At 35.3% G+C, this 24,148-nt stretch overlaps 1 protein-coding gene across 1 annotated transcript in view; it reads right to left on the bottom strand.

Annotated features, from left to right (window-relative positions):
* Nucleotides 1-10,974: 10,974 nt before the first annotated feature.
* The window catches only part of LOC132558918 (uncharacterized), an 89,339-nt gene continuing 76,165 nt past the window's right edge, over nucleotides 10,975-24,148 (bottom strand). The window contains exons 8-16 of the mRNA XM_060223533.1: nucleotides 21,721-22,645; nucleotides 21,386-21,498; nucleotides 20,034-20,363; nucleotides 19,369-19,471; nucleotides 18,958-19,145; nucleotides 18,498-18,652; nucleotides 17,875-17,998; nucleotides 17,142-17,353; nucleotides 10,975-16,852 (exon numbers count right to left, since the gene is read on the bottom strand). Coding sequence (XP_060079516.1) covers nucleotides 16,606-16,852; nucleotides 17,142-17,353; nucleotides 17,875-17,998; nucleotides 18,498-18,652; nucleotides 18,958-19,145; nucleotides 19,369-19,471; nucleotides 20,034-20,363; nucleotides 21,386-21,498; nucleotides 21,721-22,645 — 2,397 coding nt within the window. The 3' untranslated portion in view covers nucleotides 10,975-16,605. The remainder of the gene's footprint in view (nucleotides 16,853-17,141; nucleotides 17,354-17,874; nucleotides 17,999-18,497; nucleotides 18,653-18,957; nucleotides 19,146-19,368; nucleotides 19,472-20,033; nucleotides 20,364-21,385; nucleotides 21,499-21,720; nucleotides 22,646-24,148) is intronic.

Below are 24,148 nucleotides of genomic sequence, written 5' to 3'. Positions count from 1 at the left end.
CACATAACAAAGGTCACCACAGGTGGATAGTAAGGTTACTTCTTAGCTTGTATAGACAAAATATCCCACATACCAAAGGTCACCACATGTTGATAGTATAGGTTACTACATTAACTTTTATAGACAAAATATCCCACATACCAAAGGTCACCACATGTTGATAGTATAGGTTACTACCTTAACTTGTATAGGCAAAATATCCCACATATCGAAGGTCACCACATGTGGATAGTAAGGTTACTTCTTTAACTTGAGTTAACAAAATATTCCACCTACCAAAGGATCACATCGTGAGTATAAATGAGGTTTATGCCTTAACTCAATGTAAATATATCCTAGGCAAACTGATCCCTTGGTCACTCCTAGACCCTTCTTTACCCTCTCTCTGGGAGCCTAAATAGCAGACACGACAGACCCTTCTATATCAGTAGCTTGTCTCGGTCTTTTCTTACAGTGAATAGATATGGACAGTTTTCCACAAAGCTGTATCATAAATGTAATATTTTCAATTTCCTAAAGTGAATATTCCATTTCTGGATAGCAAACATCTGCATCCCCAACCAATGGTGTTTACATGTCCCGGATGTTTCGATATCCAAAAGCTTGTTCCCATTTTCGTCAGCTGACGGCCAGACTGTTAACACAAGGTTTCAAAAGATACAAGTTGATGAAAACCATAGAGCCCGTACTGAATGCTATAATAAAATACAGTATTATACAGCACGTTTGTTCCGTCCTTTTAGGAAAGGCGTCTGGAATCATTATACACATCATGTGTCCGTTATCGATTGATAAAACTGTATCCATTTTCTACTGAATAATTTCTATCCAGATTTCATTTTTCTACATTTAATATATTAAATGAGTATATCCACTGATTCGGATATAACCTGGTTGTATACTACATATCACTAATTAGGTTCAAGCTCCAGAAAGCCGAATGTTTTACCTTTAGTACAGTTGACTTTCCAACATGTTATATTCCCTCTCCTGATTTGTGTAGTATTGTCAAAAACACTATGTTTTGGCTGATTAATTAATTCGTTAGAGTTAGATTGACGGTTTAGCTTTTCAATATTCTGTTTCTGTTGGCCAGGCTTTGTCCACATTTTATCTTCCTTGATAGGGAATAGCATATTTTGTTCTTTAGAACCAGGGACGATTGTTGTCGTTTGCCTATGTTGGAAGGCGGTTATGGTTTTGAACAGAAATAGAAGTAGGAATGAAAGACCGGCGTGTCGACTCATGCCTAATGCCTGTAAATAGACAATAAAATAATTAAATACTGAAATAGCAAATCTAAGTTTCCATAAAATGATGATAATTCCGTTTGTAGGGAAACATAAAATACAAGTTTTACTTCCAATTAGCAGTCAGGCAGTTGGTACCGTTGTAGTGAAACGCTAGTTTTATATTGTCGGTCTGCTCTGGTAGTCAGGTCAGGGTTCATTCTTTGTACATCGTGGAAAAATGCATCATGGGATATGTTTACGTGAAAGTCCAAAGGAAACAGACTTACGGATTTAGCAAGGCTTAGGTGACCCATGAGGTAACTTTAATACGGTTTAAACGTTTGAAGTTTGATTAATTTTGTTGAAATATGTACTAAGGACAGGTTAATTTCTGTATTTTTCAGTTTTTTACCGCAGGTTGGGGCGCAAGCTAGGTGCAACCAAGAACCCCTACACTGTGTTTGTGATGATTGTGAACTATGGCTATGGGAACTAGGAACTTTGTATATGTAATAAAGGAAAGCATTAAAGGCGTTTAGTTTGTGTTTCTTTGGACTCACTCGACATCACAACCGTTGTCTTCTCTTAAATACAAAGTAGCAAAATGTATCATTCTTTATGAAAAGAGGATTTGCACTTATTGTTTAAGGGATATTAGGGGTTATTCATTACCGATATTAACCGTTTGATGTATATTTCCAAATTTCCAAATTGAAATTTATATAAAGCTAACACACCTTGACTTGTTACAGCTTTGTTAGAATTCTGAATGCTTGTTAGTATTTCACTTACTAAAAACTGTAAACGTTCTTAACAGTCATTCATTAGTTAATTGTTATCGGTATATGATCAAATAATTTTCTCCGATGTGAAAAACCATCACTTGTTATTGCGAAAGGTCTACAAGCCATGTCTGTTACTTAATTCCTGTGCGACATCCTTACAATTAACAGATATATACATGTGTATAGAAAAATAATCAAAATTGGTCAGAAGTATTCCCACTTTGACTATTTTTCTATATAAGTACTGGACACTGCGAACTTTTAACTTTCCAATATATATATACACAAGTGTATGTACATTGACTATCATTATCGGACGAGGAATAATTTACACCTTGTGACATGCATGTTTGAAAACGAACCTTTTCAGAGTAAATTTGATCAATGGTCCAGTGTGTGAACAGCATGAAACTTTACTCGTTATCTAATCTTTTTTGTGGTTCTCGAAACTGCCTGACGAGCATAATGAATAAATCTTCTTCTTTGTTAGCCTTTTATTATTTTTTTTTAAAGTAACAAGTTCTAGTCATGTAACCGCTTCTCTCTTTTTATAGTTGCTACCCTTGATTTAACAAATATATCTTCTTTTTCTCATCTCTTTTCATTGTGATATACAACAAATAATGGAAATGAAAGTATTTATCATTGTAAATATCTTTGTTGTATGTACTGTGTAATGGTAGTATAAATGGTGATTATATGATGCCATTCTTTATCATGGTACTACACATAATGTCGCGTTTTGTAAACTGTCCGTTCATATCAGAGCTTTTGAGGAAAGTAAAACTGTAATTAGCAGTGCTTTTTACTATAAGGTTTGCAAAGTATGCCGTTTTTGTTAGTGTACATGTGTGTAAAATATTACTTGTGTGTAAGGTGATGCATGTGTGTAAGAAAGTACCGTATTTGTCAGTGTACGTGTATATAAAGTACCTGTATGTAAGGTGGTACATGTGTGGGGCTCAAACCCCGAACACCAACTCTGCAAACTTGAAAGGAAGGTGTTTGTATAGAGAATCCTTCGAAGCAAAAGTTATAGTCTGTTTCAACTAAGAATGTGAACTTCTTTTGTAAATAGGATAATTACATATCAATAATGAAATAGATAAAGTTTCTATTTGTTTTGATTAATTGTAACACAAGTTTAGCATATGAAATATTATAAAACAGCTATTAAATATTAATTTTTAATATTATTATTCATTATTTAATGATTATCATGTAAGATAATGTTTAATCAATAAATAAAATTCATTAAGTCACATTGATATACTGATGTCAGCAATAAAATTGAATTTATATTTATGCATATAATAGTGAATCAATAGGTGCTTTTTAACACTAAAATAAACTATTATTTAAAATAAACAGTAAACCCTTAAATGAAGGTGAATTAGGACTGACTCGTTTATCTATGACAATACATTATCCTCTTTATCTAGATATTGTGTCCTTTTGCAGCCTTTGATAGTCAAGTACTAGATAAGTCTCTACTAGAAAAGACAAAACACTCTAATCCAAGATGGAGAAGCTCGGATGCTGAATCATCATAGCTCATCAGGTCGATCGTCCCAGTCTGATAACGGTCCTTCAAGGTGGCCAGGCTCTGTCAATGTTGGCGTAATTCTTCTTCCAAGGTTGAATGGTGCTTCATGCATCTCTCTTAATCTGGCTGATATCATTCATGTTCTGTATGTCCTTATGCGTCTGGATGATGGTGTAGATGTTGGGATGGGCATGCAGTACTTTCTCCTTCAGTTTACCTCAAAATCGACGAAGGCTGTAGTGGGCCGGAATGGAATCTGGAAGTGTATCATGTGATCCTGTAGTAGTGTGAATAAATGGTTGTAGATAACCTGGCTCTTTCCAGGAAGTAGTGCATATACAACTGGGGTCATGATGCCTTCTGTACATGGATGCTGTAAATCTGGTGAAACATGGTAGGACAGGTGTAAAATGTACCATCATAGAAGAATGTGTCAGATGCTGCAAGCTCAGCCAGGTTCTCTGATGTAGCGAATGCGATCATCATGTTGTTCTGAGGAGAAATGGTTCGCTTGTAGATGTTTCGGCCCATCTTCCATCCAAGGTGATGTCAGTCAAAGTCTTTGGTAATGGAGGAGTCTGCTTGCGGCGAGCACGGTAGAGAGACAATTTGGCTGTGTAGAATGTTGGCTAGACCACGGCCTTTGAAGTATCATCCCAGTCGTTGTCTCAGAGTTGGTTGAGCTCCTCCTCCAAGATGGACGGAATGGGTTGGGCAGATTCTACGCATTTGTTGGTGATCTGGTTCATGATCTGTTTGGCTACAACACAGGTTGGGTCTGAGGTGTGGTTGTGTGGATTTCTTCTAAAGTTGGGTGGCATGTTGTCTACTGTCGAGAAGGATGCTGAACAGCCTGGGGTCAAACATCTCCACAAGGTCCTGTTGCCGTTCCTTCAAATCTGTCTGTAGATGAATCCATTATGCGAAAGGTTCTGTCCGCCTCTTCTGTTGGTGATGAACTTAACGTTGATCTGAGCGTTAACCATCCTGTACTTGTGTCAAACCACACAGATAATAACATCACTCAAATCAAACACTTTACTATATATATATAACAAAAGTTAAGTAATAAATCAAGCAATGAGAATGGTTGCTACAAAGTGCAGATTGAAATATGATAATTCTCCAAAATGTACTTGGCTTTTATACATTTCCCACTGAACAGTATGGGATTGGAACAGCATATAACTAATATATTTGATTCCTTTATTCTACAGTTATTAACAGTTTTCTGAAGAGTGATCAGAACTTGATTATCTGATTTACCTGTACAAGTTACCTGTACAACAATTTTGCACCAGACTATAACTCATTATCACTACCATAGTCAGAGTTGGTGTTCAGGGAAAGCCCCATGTGTGTAAGGTAGTAGTGTCTTTGTCAGTGCACATGTGTGTAAAGTATTTAACATGATTTACGTTGTACGTGTGTGTAAGATAGTACCATTATTTACAATGTACTTGTGTGTAAGGTTGTACCAATGTGCAGTTCTGTACCAATGTGTAATGTAGTACATGTGTAAGGTTGTACCCTTGATTTACAATGTACTTGTGTATAAGGTTGTACCAATGCGTAAGGTTGTACATGTGTGTAAGGTTGTACCCGTGTGTAAGGTTGTACCCTTGATTTACAATGTACTTGTGTGTAAGGTAGCACCTGTTTGTAAGGTATTACATTTATGTAAGGTGGTACATGTGTGTAAGGTAGTACATATGTGTAAGGTGGAACATGTTTGTAAAGATATACACATGTGTTAGATAGTACACATGTGTAAGTTAGTACATATGTGTAAGTTGTACGCATATGCACGGTAGTACCGATGTGTGAGGTGGTACCATTGTGTAAGGTAGTACATGTGTGTAAGGTGGTAAATGTGTGTAAGGTAGTACCGATGTGCATGGTATAACATGTGTGTAAGGTAGTACCGATGTATAAGGTAGAACATGTGTGTAAGGTAGTACATGTGTGTAAGGTAGTACCGATGTGTATGGTAGAACATGTGTGTAAGGTAGTACATGTGTGTAAGGTAGTACCGATGTGTATGGTAGAACATGTGTGTAAGGTAGTACATGTGTGTAAGGTAGTACCGATGTGTATGGTAGAACATGTGTGTAAGGTAGTACATGTGTGTAAGGTAGTACCGATGTTTATGGTAGTACATATGTGTAAGTCAGTACATATGTGTAAAGTTGAACGCATGTGCACGGTAGTACCGATGTGTGAGGTGGTACCATTGTGTAAGGTAGTACATGTGTGTAAGATGGTAAATGTGTGTAAGGTATAACATGTGTGTAAGGTAGTACATGTGTGTAAGGTATAACATGTGTGTAAGGTAGTACATGTGTGTAAGGTATAACATGTGTGTAAGGTATTACATGTGTGTAAGGTAGTACATGTGTATAAGGTAGTACATGTGTGTAAGGTAGTACCGATTTGTATGGGAGAACGTGTGTAAGGTAGTACATGTGTGTAAGGTAGTACCGATGTGTATGCTAGAACATGTGTGTAAGGTAGTACATGTGTGTAAGGTATAACATGTGTGTAAGATAGTACATGTGTGTAAGGTAGTACATGTGTATAAGGTAGTACATGTGTGTAAGGTATACCATGTGTATAAGGTAGTACATGTGTGTAAGGTATAACATGTGTGTAAGGTAGTACATGTGTGTAAGGTAGTACATGTGTGTAAGGTAGTACATGTGTGTAAGGTAGTACCGATGTGTATGGTAGAACATGTGTGTAAGGTTGTGTATGGTAGAACATGCGTGTAAGGTGGTACATGTGTGTAAGGTAGTACCGATGGGTATGCTAGAACATGTGTGTAAGGTAGTACATGTGTGTAAGGTAGTACCGATGGGTATGGTAGTACATATGTGTAAGTCAGTACATATGTGTAAAGTTGAACGCATGTGCACGGTAGTACCGATGTGTGAGGTGGTACCATTGTGTAAGGTAGTACATGTGTGTAAGATGGTAAATGTGTGTAAGGTATAACATGTGTGTAAGGTAGTACATGTGTGTAAGGTATAACATGTGTGTAAGGTAGTACATGTGTGTAAGGTATAACATGTGTGTAAGGTATTACATGTGTGTAAGGTAGTACATGTGTATAAGGTAGTACATGTGTGTAAGGTAGTACCGATGTGTATGGTAGAACATGTGTGTAAGGTAGTACATGTGTATGGTATAACATGTAAGGTAGTACTGATGTGTATGGTAGAACATTTGTGTAAGGTAGTACCGATGTGTATGGTAAAACATGCGTGTAAGGTGGTACATGTGTGTAAGGTAGTACCAATGTGTATGGTAGAACATGCGTGTAAGGTAGTACGTGTGTGTAAGGTAGTACCGATGTGTATGGTAGAACATTTGTGTAAGGTAGTACCGATGTGTATGGTAAAACATGCGTGTAAGGTAGTACATGTGTATAAGGTAGTACCGATGTGTATGGTATAAATGTGAGGTAGTACATGTGTGTTAGATGGTACATGAGTGTAAGATAATATCCATGATTCACGATATTTTTGATATAATAGTTAACCACCTTTATGCAGTTTTAAGAATGTATATGATCTCTATCTGTATAATACGTATTTATATGATTCATGTTAATGAGCAGATATACAAAAAGATACCCATTAAAGTATTTCATGTCATTTCGGAATATGACAACCCTAACGATACACGGTGCCCAGGACAGAGGTATATCCAGGCGATACATACACACATTTCTGTGGCAGTTTTACCTCGATATGTATACAATAATAAATATGATTTAATGTAAATTACCAAACATATTAACGATGTTAGAAAGTAAAAGTTTAAAAGTAGTTAATATCCCTTTTTTCTACAGTCCACACAACCCAGGTCAGACCTGATCGAGTTATTTAGTCGAGTGAACCGGGAAGGAATACCCGAAATTTAAGTCTGACCACATATTGCCACTACACGGCTTCGTTATTTAAGTAAATGTATCTTCATTAAAAGATTAAAACACAATTTTACTCTTATCACAGTAGATCTTGGTTTTAACAAATCTCTACGAAAGTTCTAAAACTACTTACGTTTGCCGTACAAGGACGGTGTGCCAATATATTTTTTAAAAGTACCCGGATGTGCCTATCTGTCTATCTATCTATCGATCTATATATAGCACCATTGCAACAGAATTCGATTAGTGCTTTCACTATTTTTAAAAAACTGTTTCTATTTTTTCCTTTCTATGTCATTTCTATCAACAACGGATTCGTCAATATTTTATGTTGTAACTAACGGGAAAAAACACTTAAAACTGGGTACACAAAACTGTTGCTCCATATTGTCTAGATTGATACTGTGTATTAGTATCGCATACAACTCCTCCGTTATAACATACAAGTCGTTGTAGAGTCACCAGTCTTGTTAGCGCTGTCTATTTACAGATCAAAGGTAGTAGATAAGTTACAAAAAATACAGTTTACTGGGAACATGTGGTGAAGTGCTGCAGAATACGTTTATGCAATATGTTGATTATAAAGAATATTTGATAAATATCTTCTTTAAGCATTTGACTTTTCCCACTTTGTAGAATACCAGTCCTAATTTCAAAGAACGCCTCACTTCTGTTGTTGTGATAACTTTTCTGAAAAGATAGATGAACGGCGATACCAGAAGGTATATGGATGTGAGCTATACAGAGTACATTTCGGAAATGCACAAAAGACACAAGTTAATAGCACATTCAAATACAAATTTAGAGTTATGTACAGTAGAGACACACATTAAACTGCTTCATACAGCTGTTTCATCCTTCTAGGACTCGTCAGCGATGCTACATCATACAGCTGTTTCGTCCTTCTAGGACTCTGCAGTGATGCTACATCATACAGCTGTTTCGTCCTTTTAGGACTCTGCATTGATGCTACACCATACAGCTGTTTCGTCCTTCTAGGACTCTGCAGTGATGCTACATCATACAGCTGTTTCGTCCTTTTAGGACTCTGCATTGATGCTACACCATACAGCTGTTTCGTCCTTCTAGGACTCTGCAGTGATGCTACATCATACAGCTGTTTCGTCCTTTTAGGACTCTGCAGTGATGCTACACCATACAGCTGTTTCGTCCTTCTAGGACTCGTCAGTGATGCTACATCATACAGCTGTTTCGTCCTTTTAGGACTCTACAGTGATGCTACACCATACAGCTGTTTCGTCCTTCTAGGACTCGTCAGTGATGCTAAGGGCCTTCATTTTGAGGCCTAGGAGGCGAATGAGAAAAATCCGAAGTGATCGAAAGAAAAGTAAAACTCTAGAATGATGGTTGACGTTGTCTTCGTTGCGTTTGGTGGCAAGATTTTCTAATAAATTAATTACACACTTATGGAAACAAAGTGTCCCTTCTTATCTGACTTTTCTTCAAAGCTAAATTTGTCCAATCAAAGCAGAAATATACGGAGGACGAAATCATAAAAATGATCGAGTTTATGGTTGATAACATGTTCGTCGAATTTGGTTGTAAGACCTTCCAACAGACTATTGACATATCTTTGGGATCTTACGGTGCCCCTCTGTTGGCTGACTTGTTTTTGTTTTCATACGAAGCTGAATTTATTGAAGAGCTTATCAAAACAGGTCGCAAAGACCTTGCAAAGTCGTTAAATTCCACGTTCAAGTATATTGAGGTCTTGTCTTTAAATAACAAGAGAATTAACAATTTACAGTGATTGAAGTCAGGATGACAAAACTAAAACTAAAAGTTTTTTTTTTTTTTTTTTTTGTCATTTGAAAACCAAATATCGAAATAATGTGAAATTGAAGGACATAGCATTCATTTTCTTCCGATACGCTCTTCCAATCTTCAACAGCATGAGGAACAAAATAAAGTCTACCACGAGAAGGATGCAGTTTGTTCCCATTTGTCTGTTGTCAGATCTCTCTACCTAGCATAATATAAGAGGTATACATTTTGTTTATCCTCCTTGTAGTATCATCCTAAGCATATTTTGTTGAACTATTCGTCGTATTTACAAGAAGTACATTTTATGTAGATGTACGCTAAGTTTAATATGATATGAGCTATTGTAGAGAATTGAGTGGGACGTTATATATTCTAATTATAAACGTCCTTGAGAAGCTGACGAGTCAGAGAAGGACGAAATAATTGTATGACGCAGTTTAATTAATTATTAGGCACTCCTGTATCTAATTCTGAATCTATATTGTAAGGTTTTTATTCACTTGTGTCTTTGGTGTATTTACTTGAAAATCCATATTCTGTTAATTACGTTTCTGCGTAATTCTGCATCAAGAATGACATTACGCCTTATTCAGACTTGAATCATCAATAATCTGTAACTTTAAATAATGTAAAGGATTTATACAAGTTAAGGGACACTATATAAACAAAGCGGGTCGATTTTAGTAACTGAAACACCGCTTTGCTAGTACTGGGTATGTCGTCTAGGAAAAATTGGAAAATCTGAAGGTAAAGATTCTTTTGTAAAAAACTGGAAAGTTTGAGGGTAAAAAACGGGAGTATTTTTAGACTTGTACAATGTAATTAGATGCTCGGCTGTAAATCGCAAAATTATGTTAATCCTACAATATGTTTTTGACATCGTTATCAAGAAATACTGTACATAATTATTTTAAAATATTGATTATTTAAAGCCATATATTTCCTTCTGGATTTCCACACTTTAAAGCGAGCCTCTAGCACTATGAACGAATCTTAGGTCGACAAAATAGAATTTATTTCAAAGAACAGTTGCATGGCTTAGAAAACACGCAAAAACTTCACATTTTTAAAATCATTCAATATCTAAAAATATACTAATACAATTTCAAAGTTTGTGCACCTCCTTGTCTATTTTTCACGTTTTTATCCATACATCTACGAGGTCTTTATTATTTGACCAACTTGATCTACTGCTAAATCTGTATTTGTATGTACATTATTCACTGCGAGTTTTTCATATAACCTTGACGCAGTTATAACATTTAACGACATGCAATACCAATATTAAAGCACCTAACCCAATCACGTGGTGTTTACTACAGCAATAATTGTTAAGTCAAATGACTTTCAGACTGAGAAATATAGGCATTGTGACAAAGGAATCTACCTATGCTCAAACAAATAGAGTAATCTAATGGGATAATGATAAAACCTATGGTCTAGGATATTTTGTCAACAGTAAATATCTATTACACTTTAAAGGTTGACAGAGAGGGAATGCGAATATGGAAAATTCAAAATAAGTAAATAAAGACCATCAGTTAGTATAGTGGTAATATAATTCTGTTCGTTATGTTACAGGTAGAGATCGAAGTCAGCCACTATGTACAGTGTTGTCCACGAGGCCATTGGTATCCATCCATAACTTAATTTTTCATAGCAACACAAGAGATAAGAAAAAACAAAACAATTAAATGAAGAGCGTCTTGTTTATTTTCTGACCAATTTTCTTTCAATCAAATTTGTTGTTTTTTCTTCAACTTCTTATCAATATCCATCTCAATTCAAAGTACACTGGCTGTATACCATTATGCAGCTATAATATCTAGTACATTAATAGTTTCCAAAAATTGTATCTTATCTAATTTCTCATATCGAATCCTTCAATACCGATAATAATAAATAGTGAAAGCTGATTTTGTTACCATTTTCCACAATAAATATTCAAATATATATATATATAAATTTTTTTTTGTAATTTTACCCACATAATATATACATCCTTAAATGTATTAGGGTGAAATATCTCCTCCAACACAATGGCTGAATAAAGTTTATACCTAAATCAATGACCTTATTATTTGTTTTCTTTAGTCAAAATGTTCACTTTTTAAACCCTAATACATTTTTTAATAAAATGACCAAGAAACAAGTTCACTGACAATATAAGCACTAAATCTACTCTTATCTTGTTATAATAAAACACTTACTGTACACCAGATATCTTCTCAGGGTGACCTTTGGGTCAGAACATATTTCTTGGCCAAATTGCATTGTGGGATTAAAAACAAAATTATTCATAATTTATTGGTCACTGAATGAAATTCTATAGATAAAAATATAGTCTCACGCACATATAAACTTATGTAGCACTTAATACAAAGGTAAATGTTTCATCCCCACAGGGTTACTTACACAAAGACTTACCTTCAATGTCTTCAATCCTGTAGCAGGTGAAATCATTATCATAAATGAGAATAAAAATTGTGATATTATTTTTCAGTCTGTAGGATTTCACTGGTATCTAAACACGATTTCTTTTTCATGTTTGATTTGCAATTTTCCTGCTGAGTATTAATCTGATCTGTAAGTACATTTGTAATATGTTCCAATCAATTCCCTACAACAACGTTTACAAACATTTCAGGATAGTAGTATTAATGTAGGTTCAATAATATCATCTCTTTAATTAAGGACCCAACAAAATCCTACAGACACAAAAATACAACATGATTAAGACAATCAATTGTAAAATGCAATATTATAATGGAGCAAACTGACACAGTCTCAGAAACACATGGCACTTTTGGCAAATATGTTTTTTTCGATGGAAGAAATCTGAAAAAAATCATCAGAAAAATGAGTCACAAGTTCAGTATTCAAACCAACAATGAACATCAGCATTGTACAATTACACCACTTTTGGTTCATTAATTGTTATTGTTAATGAGAAAATTATTCCTATATTGTAATGTGTAATTTGACATTGTCTTAATATTTCAAAATAACAAATAACATCTGGTATTATATAAAGCTCAGACCTAATCTGGTCGGCAAATTCTCTAAATATAGCATGGATAATTGTAATGTTTGATGATACTGTAGGATAAATTGTATCATTTTTAACTGGGCAGATCACATTGGTGACAGCCATTGACTGTACAACCTACAGGTAAACAACCAGTAAACACCAAATAAGACAGGGCAACAACTTATAAACTGGTTAAAATCAATCTTAAAAATAAAAATAATAATTTGCATAAATATCTAAATTAAATAAAATCACAACACAATATATCATGCACGTGTCCCCTCTTGTATAACTTAATGCAAGATAAATTAATTTAATGAAGTATTGTCGTATTCAATACTTATGTCAATTGTACATCAATTTTAACAATCTGGTAACAACCAGAAATCTTTGTTTCCTTATTAATTATCACAGTAAAATATCCACGACCAATATAGCATTGTACTTATTGACCAGATCAGTTTTCTTAAATTTACGACACCAATATTCTGAATTGAATTTTCTATTTCCTACATAATTGTGACATAAAATCAAGAATATTGTAGAATCAGTGGTAGGATATAAAAATGCCATGTCTTCCGTCTCCCATAGGCATAACTTATATAATGGGAATATATAAAAATAAATCCATGAAGCTTTCTGATACATCAAAAGAAATCGGACATGAAAGCTCAGACAACATACTGCCAATAAGCTTGTATTATATATGTAAAATGAAACTAGAAATTGCACATCAAACAATGTTGTGCTGAAGGATATACATGTATCTGCTGTTTTAAAGGTATTATCAAGTCCAGGACCATTTCTATTCAATAACAACTGTTCTAGTTTGTATTGAAAATATCTATGCACTAATATCTGAATTTTACCATAACCCTTACAGGATTTCAATTTCAGGAATGTTAGGTTAAAAAACAGGAAAAAAAATTGAAAAGAGACAAATCAAAAGCACTACCTTCACATTGAAATGATTTTACTTAGAAATATAAACAAAGTATTGATGCTGGTGTGTTTTTTTGCACCGCATTTATTTCTTACAAAAAGAAGCTGCCTTGCTAACGTAGTATGGTGGAAATTTTCATCATTCTGGGACGGTTTAATATGACATGTTGTCTGTTATTTTGATTGAGATAAAGAAGTTCATTAAACTCTTACAATAACAATCAACTTACATGATCACCAAGTTCAATAGATGGAATTACACAAACAACATTATGATCGACCATTAAATAAAAATATGATTTCTTTCCACGTACCTGTATTGTAGTTTTCCATTCCCTACATTACAATTATTGATCTTGTAGCAGTATAAAAAAGAATTTGAGATTTTATGTCTTGCAGTAAAATTCCTGAGATATGAAATGGATAAATCCTGAAGAATGTATATGAATGAGAGAATGAGAGACAACAATGAGTGCGTTTCTCCCTACAAGTCACTGGTTAGAGTAATCACAGCAATATACACACAACATGTACAGCATCATACAAGAAATCAACCCATCATAGCTTTCACCTTCTTGTCTGGATAACAATTTATAGCCTCTGTATTGCCAGTAAATCCGAATTATATCACTTTTAATAATGTTAGTAAAGTTGGAAATTCTAGTTTAAACTCACAATTTCTTTTTTAACTTTTTAACTGATAAAAGTTACTTTATTTGATTAATCAACATAACCCAATAGAAAATGAGGACTTGGCCAAGGACATGAAACCAAGCTATATATAACAGGGTGAGATCTTAGTGTATGCTGACATAGGATTGACTACTGTCTTACTGACATCAGGGCACACCTGTCCTAGCTCTGTTACCACTGATGTCCACCACAAAACAGCACACAATAGAACATCAAACACCAGGCAAATTTAGCGAAAAATTGGTAACACGATTTTTGTCTCACACAACTTGTTTTTTTAATCACCATTTCAATTAAAATTATAAACATGATGGTGAATAATTTGATAATTTCCAACAATATCCAAATAATGAAATATTTTTCTACTTCAAGTTTAAATTCATCTCAAATTTGGAATTTCCTTACAGTTTTGTTTATTTACAGATTTCATATATTGATAGTGATTTGAGCTGGACAAACAGGCCCTGGACAGTAGCATGGTTATACGTATAGACTACATACATACATGATCCTAATGCAGGCACCGTTACCAGGTATTGTGCATATACATGTATATTCCTTCACTCCTACCACAAATATTATATACAAAAAGAACATGAACCTGACCTCTGTTGACCTTGATCTTAATCAGTAATCACTGTTTATATAGATGAAGAGGACACATACATAAATGAATAATCAGATAATTAACTTATCTCTTTATGTTGCCCTTTTTCGTTTATATAGGTAATTACAGAAGATCATTCAGGCACTTCCCACCATATCATATTTCTTACCATAACTTAACATCATTGAAGGTGGCCTTCAATTATCATACATCTGAAACAACAATGTACTCACTCAAGTACATTGTTGGTACCCAGGTAGATACTCTGGCAGATATTCAGGTAGGTACCCTGGCAGATATTCAGGTAGGTACCCTGGCAGTAGGTACTCAGGTAGGTACTCTGGCAGATATTCAGGTAGGTACCCTGGCAGTAGGTACTCAGGTAGGTACTCGGGTAGGTACTTTGGCAGTAAGTACTCTGGTAGGTACTCGGGTAGGTACTCAAGTAGGTACTCAGATAAGCCAAGTTATCTTTGAATGTTCTTGGTATCCTTTATCTGTAAGAGTTATTCCTCTTGGATACAGCTCCTGTAAAATCCATGTCAACCAAGGTATTTCTCCTACAGGAATCCTTAATTAACCCTGTACGGGCATTTCACTCATGTCCATGGTCTTATTTTTCTGGTAATTATTACATCTATGTGTAATATATAGCACTGTCATTACATGGAGTTCTAACAACTCAACAAGCAATACAATACTTTTACTGATTAAACTACACTACCAATCTTGGTATCTGTTATCAGTAATATTTCACAGCTTTATAACACCTTTCTCTATGTCTGTTGACCATTATAGTTTCACAATAACACTACCATATTTGGTATGAGTTATCAGTATAATTTTACAACTCCATAACACCTTTCTCGATATCTGTTATATCAGTCCAATGTCCGGGTGGTAATAACTCCACATTAACACTACCATATTTGGTATGATTCATCAGTATAATTTTACAATTTTAAGTCCATAACTGATATCAACAACATCTTTTTCTGTGTCCGTTATCTGATCAGTTATGGTTGTTATACATCCACAATAACACTACCATATTTGGTATCTGTTATCAGTGTGATTCACGAGTGATAACATGGTTCCTCCTCGTTGAACATATATTTCATCTGTGTGACACACTATCATGTTATTCACTGTGATAAAAGCACTTAAACATGTGAGGAAAATTCACAAGGTTACAGACTTTAACACTTGTCATGTGACACTTATCATCATGTGACATATTGCCTCATATGTGATGAAAGTCGTCTTGTCCAATGGGTTTTAGTACGAGGATGTCACACAGAATCACAAAGTAACGGTTCATCATGAGTCCTATTCACCGTGCCCATGTGATAAAATATCAGTGTATATATATATAGCTGCCTTTATATAATGGTACTGTTGCTGACAGGGTTCGTCCTACAGCAGACACTGACCAATGAGATACTATACAGTGTTAAAAGATATGAAATACCACCACAACAAAGTACATCTCTGTACAAGTTTATATACTTTAAAAGTTTATTTATTGTCTATTTATTGTTGTATGTTAAATATTTTATGATCTGACCTATCTCTTTCATATCATACACATCAATGATCAATCATTTAATTAATCAATCAATCAATCATCATTTCCATTAATAACTGACCTGCTTCCTAGAAACAATTCCACTAAATATTTACAGTAGATATGTTTAAGCAATTATCAGTAATTACTGAAATAGTACATTTGTGTAAAATATTTACATAACACATGTACATTATCAGAAATACAAAATGTACTCTCCAAATTCACAACCTACCCCCATCCAACCCACTTTAATCCTTCATATAACCTTAATATATGTATATACAAACAATTCCATATACAAGTGATGCATGAAATTTCTACATAATGGTAAATACTGATAGCTTCTACCAAACTAATGTTTTTATACTGATATTTTTATAAACCATAATTCTTACTCTTATTGGACATTTTCATGACAAACAAAAAATTCTGCTATGGTGGTATTTCATTCCTTAACACACAAGAACTATAATACAACAATAGTTATACAGGTGGAGGGCCATTGACATATCGAAGCTCCGGGGTGACATTGACACTAAAGTCTCCAATACGTTTGACGAGATCAGGGTCGACCATATAGGCCACTCCCATCATCATGAACACAGCAGCTGCTCGCACATAGCGTGACTTCAGCCAAGAGGCAGATGAACAAGACAACAAGGATGATGATGATGACGATGATGAAGGAAATGTTGTTGGATTTGCAGCCATGGTTGTTTTATTATCAGTTCTGTTAAAAAAAAAAAAAAAACAAGCATTAGAGGAAGAGCCAGTTCCTTTCTATTACATACTTCATGTGCACAAGATACGTTTTAGAACTTCTATTTGATTTTTCCATATATAAATAATATGAAGCTTCATTTCAGCATCCCAATAGTCCTTAAAAAAGCATTAGAAATGATTGATTCTGACTATATAATGATATCTACAGATGACAAAGATGAAATTATATGAGGCCAGAACTAGTATACTTTACTTAGGATTAAATCATTCTTTTTCCCGTAAACAAGTTAACTTACTGCTCCATAGTCTCCTGGGAGTTTCTGAACACTGCCAGCTGCTCCAGCTGTCGACAGTGCTTCTGAGCCATTAACAGTTGCTCATGGATGTCAGCCATTGTCATGGTCATATCCACCTTGGTCGACTCATCAACAAAGGGAGATAACTGGCCACGGAGGGACTGCAGTCTGGATATCATCTGGTCCACCTTATACAAAGGTCCATTGGGATCCTGTCACAAAGTCAAGTTATCAGTATAAGTACTTAAAGCTATTTACAAATTCTAACAAGAACTAATATAACATCAGTTGGCATTCACATATTCTTTTTCATACAAGATCTTCAGGATACCAAGATATATGTGAAATAAACAAGAGGTTTATTGGCCTGTATCACTCACCTAATCTGCAACTTATTGAAAGATTTTATCAGAAGGGTCCATTTCAGTAAACTTGAAATCCCTCCACCCATGCAAACTACTGATTAAAGTTGTTTACAGATTTTGAATAATTTTGCTTTGTGACCTTGAGGATGGGTCAAAATTATTCATATACTGGCCAAATATCCTGAGCATTTTGGTTATTGAGAAGAAGTTGTGAAATGTTAAAATTTCATGCCCTAAGGTGGATGACTCTTAAGGGCAGGTGAGCTAAAATTCATACATGCTGTTATGTTGTTAAGAGATTAACATAAAACTAATTAACTCATTTACTAACACAAAGAAATGATGCCTATATTATTAATATAACAAACCTCAAGGTCCAGATTCTCCTCTGTAAATCCATCAGACAGCAAACCATTCAGCTGGCCACGCAACAAGATATACTCGCTCCAGAGATTGTGGGCATGCTGGATGTTTGGCAGATCCTGGTTCACTCTGGTAAAGCATTATGAAGGGAGACAATTTATGACACAATACAGAATTTTGGTATGTAAATGGTTTTCAAATCAAGGTTTTTGAAACTTAATACTTTAAATAGAATTAATTTGGCATGACTAAATCTTAGTTCATTATCAATAAAAAGATTCCAGAATAAATCTACTAACACCATATTCTCCCCCTCCCTTTAGTAAGACATACAAATCTGTGATTTAAGAATAGATGTCCCACCATATTCTCTCCCTACTCCTGTCAGATAAATCGTATAACTGTGACTTAATACAAGACCTCTCAACACAATAACTCCCAACTTCAGTTAGATAAATATATCTGTGATATAATACTAGACCTCTCAACACCATACCCTTCCCCTCACGCCAGTCAGATAAATATCTATGTGATAAAATACTAGACCTCCCAACACAATGCCCACCCCCTCACTCCAGTTAGATTTATACAAATATGCAGGATTCTGAGCTTCTATTCTGATACATACCTCTCCAGTTTGAGACTTGACACCAAATCAGCCTGCTGCAGCTGTTGTACAAACACATCTAGATTGATAGAAGGGTGTTCCTGGCGGAAACACTGGCCTGTTTTGTACAAATCTTTGATACATGTTTGTACACTTTGAAGCACATCTTGATTTTTCTGAAAAGTGTAAAGCATTGATGTATCTAACTGATCATATTACTAACCTTTACATAAAAAGTTATTTTATCACTTGTTTGAAGAAAAACAATATGAATCTTAAAGGAGGTAAGCTGATCATGGAATTAGAGCTAATCACTTTGCGCAAACCTAATATTTCTTAAGATACTGTTCTTTTTATGTTTAAAAAATGGGCCTTAATTCTTAAGGAGTTATATTATCATTTCTAACATTATTGCCCTCAATGGCTGCTTATGTGCATTTATAGCATATTAGCATAACAATCAGGTGTATGTAGTACTTACCTGTGCCTGCCTGAGACATTGTTCCACCTGAGTGATGGAGGAGAATCGCTGGGGCATGCCCTCTACTTCGCAGCTCTGTAACCCAGTCTGTACTTCACTCATACTCTTACACATGTTAGACAATGCCTGTGACTGCTGCTGACGCTCACAAGCGAAGGCATGCAGCTTTTCCCACTGGTACAGCATGTCTATGACACAGAAATGATTGATTATTTAGCATCAACAGACAGCACAGATTACAAATATCCACCTAATCTTTAACTACCCAGGTAATTAAGAATTTGACAATCCAATTTCTAGAATTCCATTATTTTCAGTGAAGTTTGCCCACTTTTTAAAACAACAGTTTACAGAAACTGAGAATATTCTAATTAAGATAATTTGAAACATTTCTATTTATAAGCTGCTCACCTTTTAAGTTTTCTAATTGTGACTCTGTGGCTTCAGCAGGCAGGTGGTTGTAAACACTCTGCAGACAATTTATATTTGTCTGACATGTAGCAATGATTTCAGCCTAAATAAACAACAGAAAAAAAAAACTGTTCACAGAGATACAATAAATTCCCACTGTTTGGAATGAGATCTTAACATCCAAGAACAAGGTAGAATGATGAAATATCCCGTACTGTAAGAGTGCTTATTGGGATAAAAATGCATTGTGACAATTTGACAGCTGACTAAACATACTTCCCTTTCCCGAATAATGAACTATCTCTTTGATTGATAAAGGAAACAAAATTTCCGAAAACTTGTAACATGTAGTTTTTATTTAGGTTAAACATCTAAAAATCCCTTCCCCTATTCCTCTAAAAATCAATTAAATATGACCTATGGACATGGTCTGAAGACCACCAAAACCTTACCTTTCTGTAGCAATAATACAGTGAAAATTTCTGCTGAGTGTGTTTAGACAGTCATATGATATCTATTTTCTCAATATACCTTCTGTTGCTGATTTGTCAGTAGGAAATAGAGGCTCTCTTAGATTTGTATCTGTGTTTGTACTGCATGTAAGTCCATGTGTAGACAAGGTTGATATCTGTTTATAAACCACTGGCACTATCCATGAAACTTACATATTTGTGGGAATTCATTGCAATGCCTGTTCTGAACTGGTCCTTCCTACGTTTCTTAAGGCAGTGGTCAGTTATTTTCAGTTGACTGGCCGAGTCTTCCAGGAAATAGTGTAAATCCTCTAAATCTGAGTCACTGTCATATCCATGACGACTGCTCTGTGTCAGCAGACGAGGTTTACTCTTTCCTTCCTTTTTCCTTCGTTCCATTTCAGCAGAGACCAGAGACAGGTTTTTAGGGGAGGGGTAGATTTCATCAAACTCAAGATCTTCTTCAAGCTGGTTCCATGTTAAAGGTTGTTCCTCTTGATCTTCCCCCATGGACATATATACCTGAAATTAAAGGTCACACCAAGGTCAGTGTGTGTTGAGGTCATAAGATAGAGAGTATATATAATGATATATCAATATGTCAAATCTGTATCATACATTCAGAGACATCTAAAATTGTTAAATAATATATTACATATAAAAAATTTTCAGGTAATGTAAAAAATACTTGTTGAACTAATGACTTGCAATATCATAATAGTCATTTTGGACTTCAAACAATAGTGTCTGAAGATTGTTATCCCACTCCATAGAAAATCCCACACACTCCATACTACTAATGTCATCACCATCAGACTTCACAATCAAATGGCTGCATAAACTTCTGCATTAGTAAATTTCTCACTCAAATTTACCAAGCATTTCAAACAGCTTTTGATTAATATATATACTTTTTTCCCCTTTTTTTTTCAAAAGTCAAACAATGTTATGAGATCGATCAGTGAAATGAAGAGAAAGCTGTGACTTGAAGCTTACATTGTGCAGCTGTGTGCAACGGATATCCAATACAATATGTATCAATAGAGAATTGCTTGATCAATATCTCAAATATGCATCATAGAGACAGACACACTGTTGAATACACCTGAAGACCTTGGTATAATTTAAGTCATTGGACAGCTGGTTTCGTCAGAAATTTTTAATTCTTAGCAAAATCAATCTTTGTTTCATTTCTCCTGATTTCAAATATTGTTTTTATTTCAAGAGGTATACAGAATGAAAACAACATATGAAATTATGATTTTTACAAAGCAGCTTTAACAGTACATCATGCGAATCTTATTGTAACTTTGGTATCAATATGGTCTTTTAATTAAAATTCAAATTTAAAAGTTCACGAGCCTGTAAAGTTCATGACCCTGTAAATTTAAATCTGACTTGATTAGACCCTGAGTTTAAGCTTTAAAAGTCAAACATTATAAGTTGAAGCTTGACAAAGTTGGACCATGTGAATTGAAGCATGACAAGGTCAGACGATATGAATTGAAGCATGACAAGGTCAGACCATGTGAGACAAATTATACCTGGTGGTAGTTATCCCAGGCTGGCTCTGAGACAGAGGCTGTACTGTTGAGACCATCATCCTCATCCGACACCAGGATGTCACTGTGAGCCGTTTCATAATCGTCAGAGCAGGCTGTAATACAAAAGCAACTGTTTTAGGTCAACAATCTCACTGACCACTGTATCATATCATTGAAGACTACATTCTGATCAATCATTGGGTTATATATATAAATATTCAGAAACATAATTAAAGATTACGTTCTTCTGAATCAAAATTATTATAATCACCTGTACTTTATCATTTTTCCTGTTTGTGTTTTGAGTAAATACTGAGTAGAACTTATAAACTGACCTGAGCTTTCTGTCTCCTCTGACTCACTAGAGTCAAAAACACTTCCATCATGAGGACTTGTCTGACTTGATTCGTACAACTTGCGCTTTGCTCCAGCACGGGGGAAGGTGGCAGCAGAGCCACCCAACTTACTGCTGGCTGACAGGTGTTCACTTCCATAACTAAGGCGATCAATGGCAGTTTCTGACCGAGACAAAGATGATATATCAAATTCATCACCGATGTCGGTTAGTTGTATAGCACTCCAGGGCCTGTCCTTCCTACATTTCCGCTGGCGAAGTTTCACTGTGTTATGGAATGCTGGAAGATTGCGAGGTAGTGAAGCATCAGAATTGTAATCCAGTCCAAGAACACTGTCAAACATGGCTTCATGGCTACCACCATCATCACTGGCAGTGGAGTACACATCCGATCCGCCATCACTTTCCTCACTACTTGCATCACAGGAATTATCCTCTTTGCGCTGTTTATTTCCAACACCTGTTCGTTCGGGTGTGACAAGGCGCTCTGCTCCAGCGATAAGCTTCTTGATGTCCTCACAGTCACTTTCAGTGCTGATATGACCAAGTGATTCTGTGGTTCCACTGCTGTAGCCTATGTCCCGTGAGTCGGACTTGAGGCGGTGATGTTTTAACATATCCAGATCAGAGTCGCTGTACTCTGAGGACATCTTACCTTCCACCTCACTCACCACTGCGCTGTCCTTCCCACTCTGGTTCTCTGAGCTCTGGTCAAGGACAAAGCTACTATGATCAAGGCCAAAGCTGCTATCATCTAAAAGTGGTGACTCAGCAACGTCTGCCTGCCGTAATGGGAGGCCAAAGCTGTCGTCAAATCCTGCCCCACTCACATTGCCCCCTTGGAGGTCAAAGTTGAGCAGATCTGGTGTCCACTTGCTGCCAAGTATTGGGGACGGGAAAGTAACCTATGAAACAAAATAAAAACAAGGTTATACATTGTATTATATTGTACTACAAATGAAGACTTAAAGACAAAAAAAAGACAATAAAATCTTTAGGATAAGAGAGCTGGTCAGCCTGGTCCACTACTGTTGACCCTCTAGTAAGCAAGACATTTACAGAAGTTTACCTATGATTTACATATGCAGCTTTAACAATTAGAACAAAAATCAATGTTTTTGTTGAGAACGTTATTTAAGAAGTAAAATAATTGGAATTGAAAGTTATTTAAGAGACTGTAAGACTAAATCATATACCACCATCATTTATCCATAATCCTTTAAACAAATCACTGGGTAAATAGACATATCAAAAAGTAGGAACGCAAACAGCTTCAAATGTTCTTCTTATAGAAAACTAAATATTAACATGGTTGATCTGACTGGACACTAGCTCCATGTCCAACTATTGGCTGGTAATTATGTGGGTGGTATAACATACAAAAAGACATAGTCTAAGGTTGGGACTGTCAGACACAATTGTCAAATACTCTATCATCTGTTGAATTGATTACAACAAACTACTCAAATAAAGGACTGGGACGTGTAGTTGTTACCATGTTTAATTATCAATTCCATTTAACTATGTAATCAGCTTTCGGAATTCAGAATATCACATAACTGAATAATTCAACAGAACACAGATATAACCACGGGATGAATCTCTAGGACGTCCTTATCCAAACTCTGGGAAACATCACGCAAGAAACCCTTAATTGCCTCAACTGTATTGGTAGGGACCATGTAGTAAATTTAGAAATGTGTAAATCTTTCTTCTATAGAACACCTTACAACAAAAAGATTTAACAAGTAACCAGTCTACGGTGTTCAATGCTACAGGTGATTTAAGTAAAAGCAAAATTTGAGGATTTTGAACACAGTTGGCAAGGTATGCTTATTGTTATTAAAATGTTGTGTATGAGAGATACAAAGAAAAGGATTATTTCACTCCGACTAAGCATATTTGATTAACCAACCATATCCCACATACTGTATACAGATTTCATGTCACTTCAAATATAAGTAAAATTGCTGTTTTGTGATCATCATGGCCTTACTCAACAAATGATTAGAAAAAGAAATTTGGTACCTTTTCTCAATTTTAAAATTACATTTTAAAACTATTTTGTTATTTGTGAACTACAATATACAATGTACATAATGTCAATCAAACATTTATTGACAATATGACAACACCAGACATACACTAACTGAACTAATTATAAAGTCAGATAAGGACTGGACATCACACTGACCACTGTATCAGAAATGTTTCATTGCCTCCACCCTCACAGAGGCCTAGCTGATCAATAGTTATCGTGCTAGGAATCTGTGACTCTAATGACAATAGATGAGAGACAAAATCTTCACCACCAAATTAGCCTACATAGCACAACGTAACAAAGGAATGCCAGCACCAGTTGTCCAATCCCATTGTTTCTATGTTAACACTTGCATGCATTTTCATTT

Source organism: Ylistrum balloti, unplaced genomic scaffold (assembly GCF_031769215.1).
Source record: "Ylistrum balloti isolate Yb309-2 unplaced genomic scaffold, AGI_CSIRO_Ybal_v1 Utg370840, whole genome shotgun sequence".
In the NCBI taxonomy this organism is placed as follows: Eukaryota; Metazoa; Mollusca; class Bivalvia; order Pectinida; family Pectinidae; genus Ylistrum; species Ylistrum balloti.
This window is presented reverse-complemented; position numbering and strand designations above follow the sequence as displayed.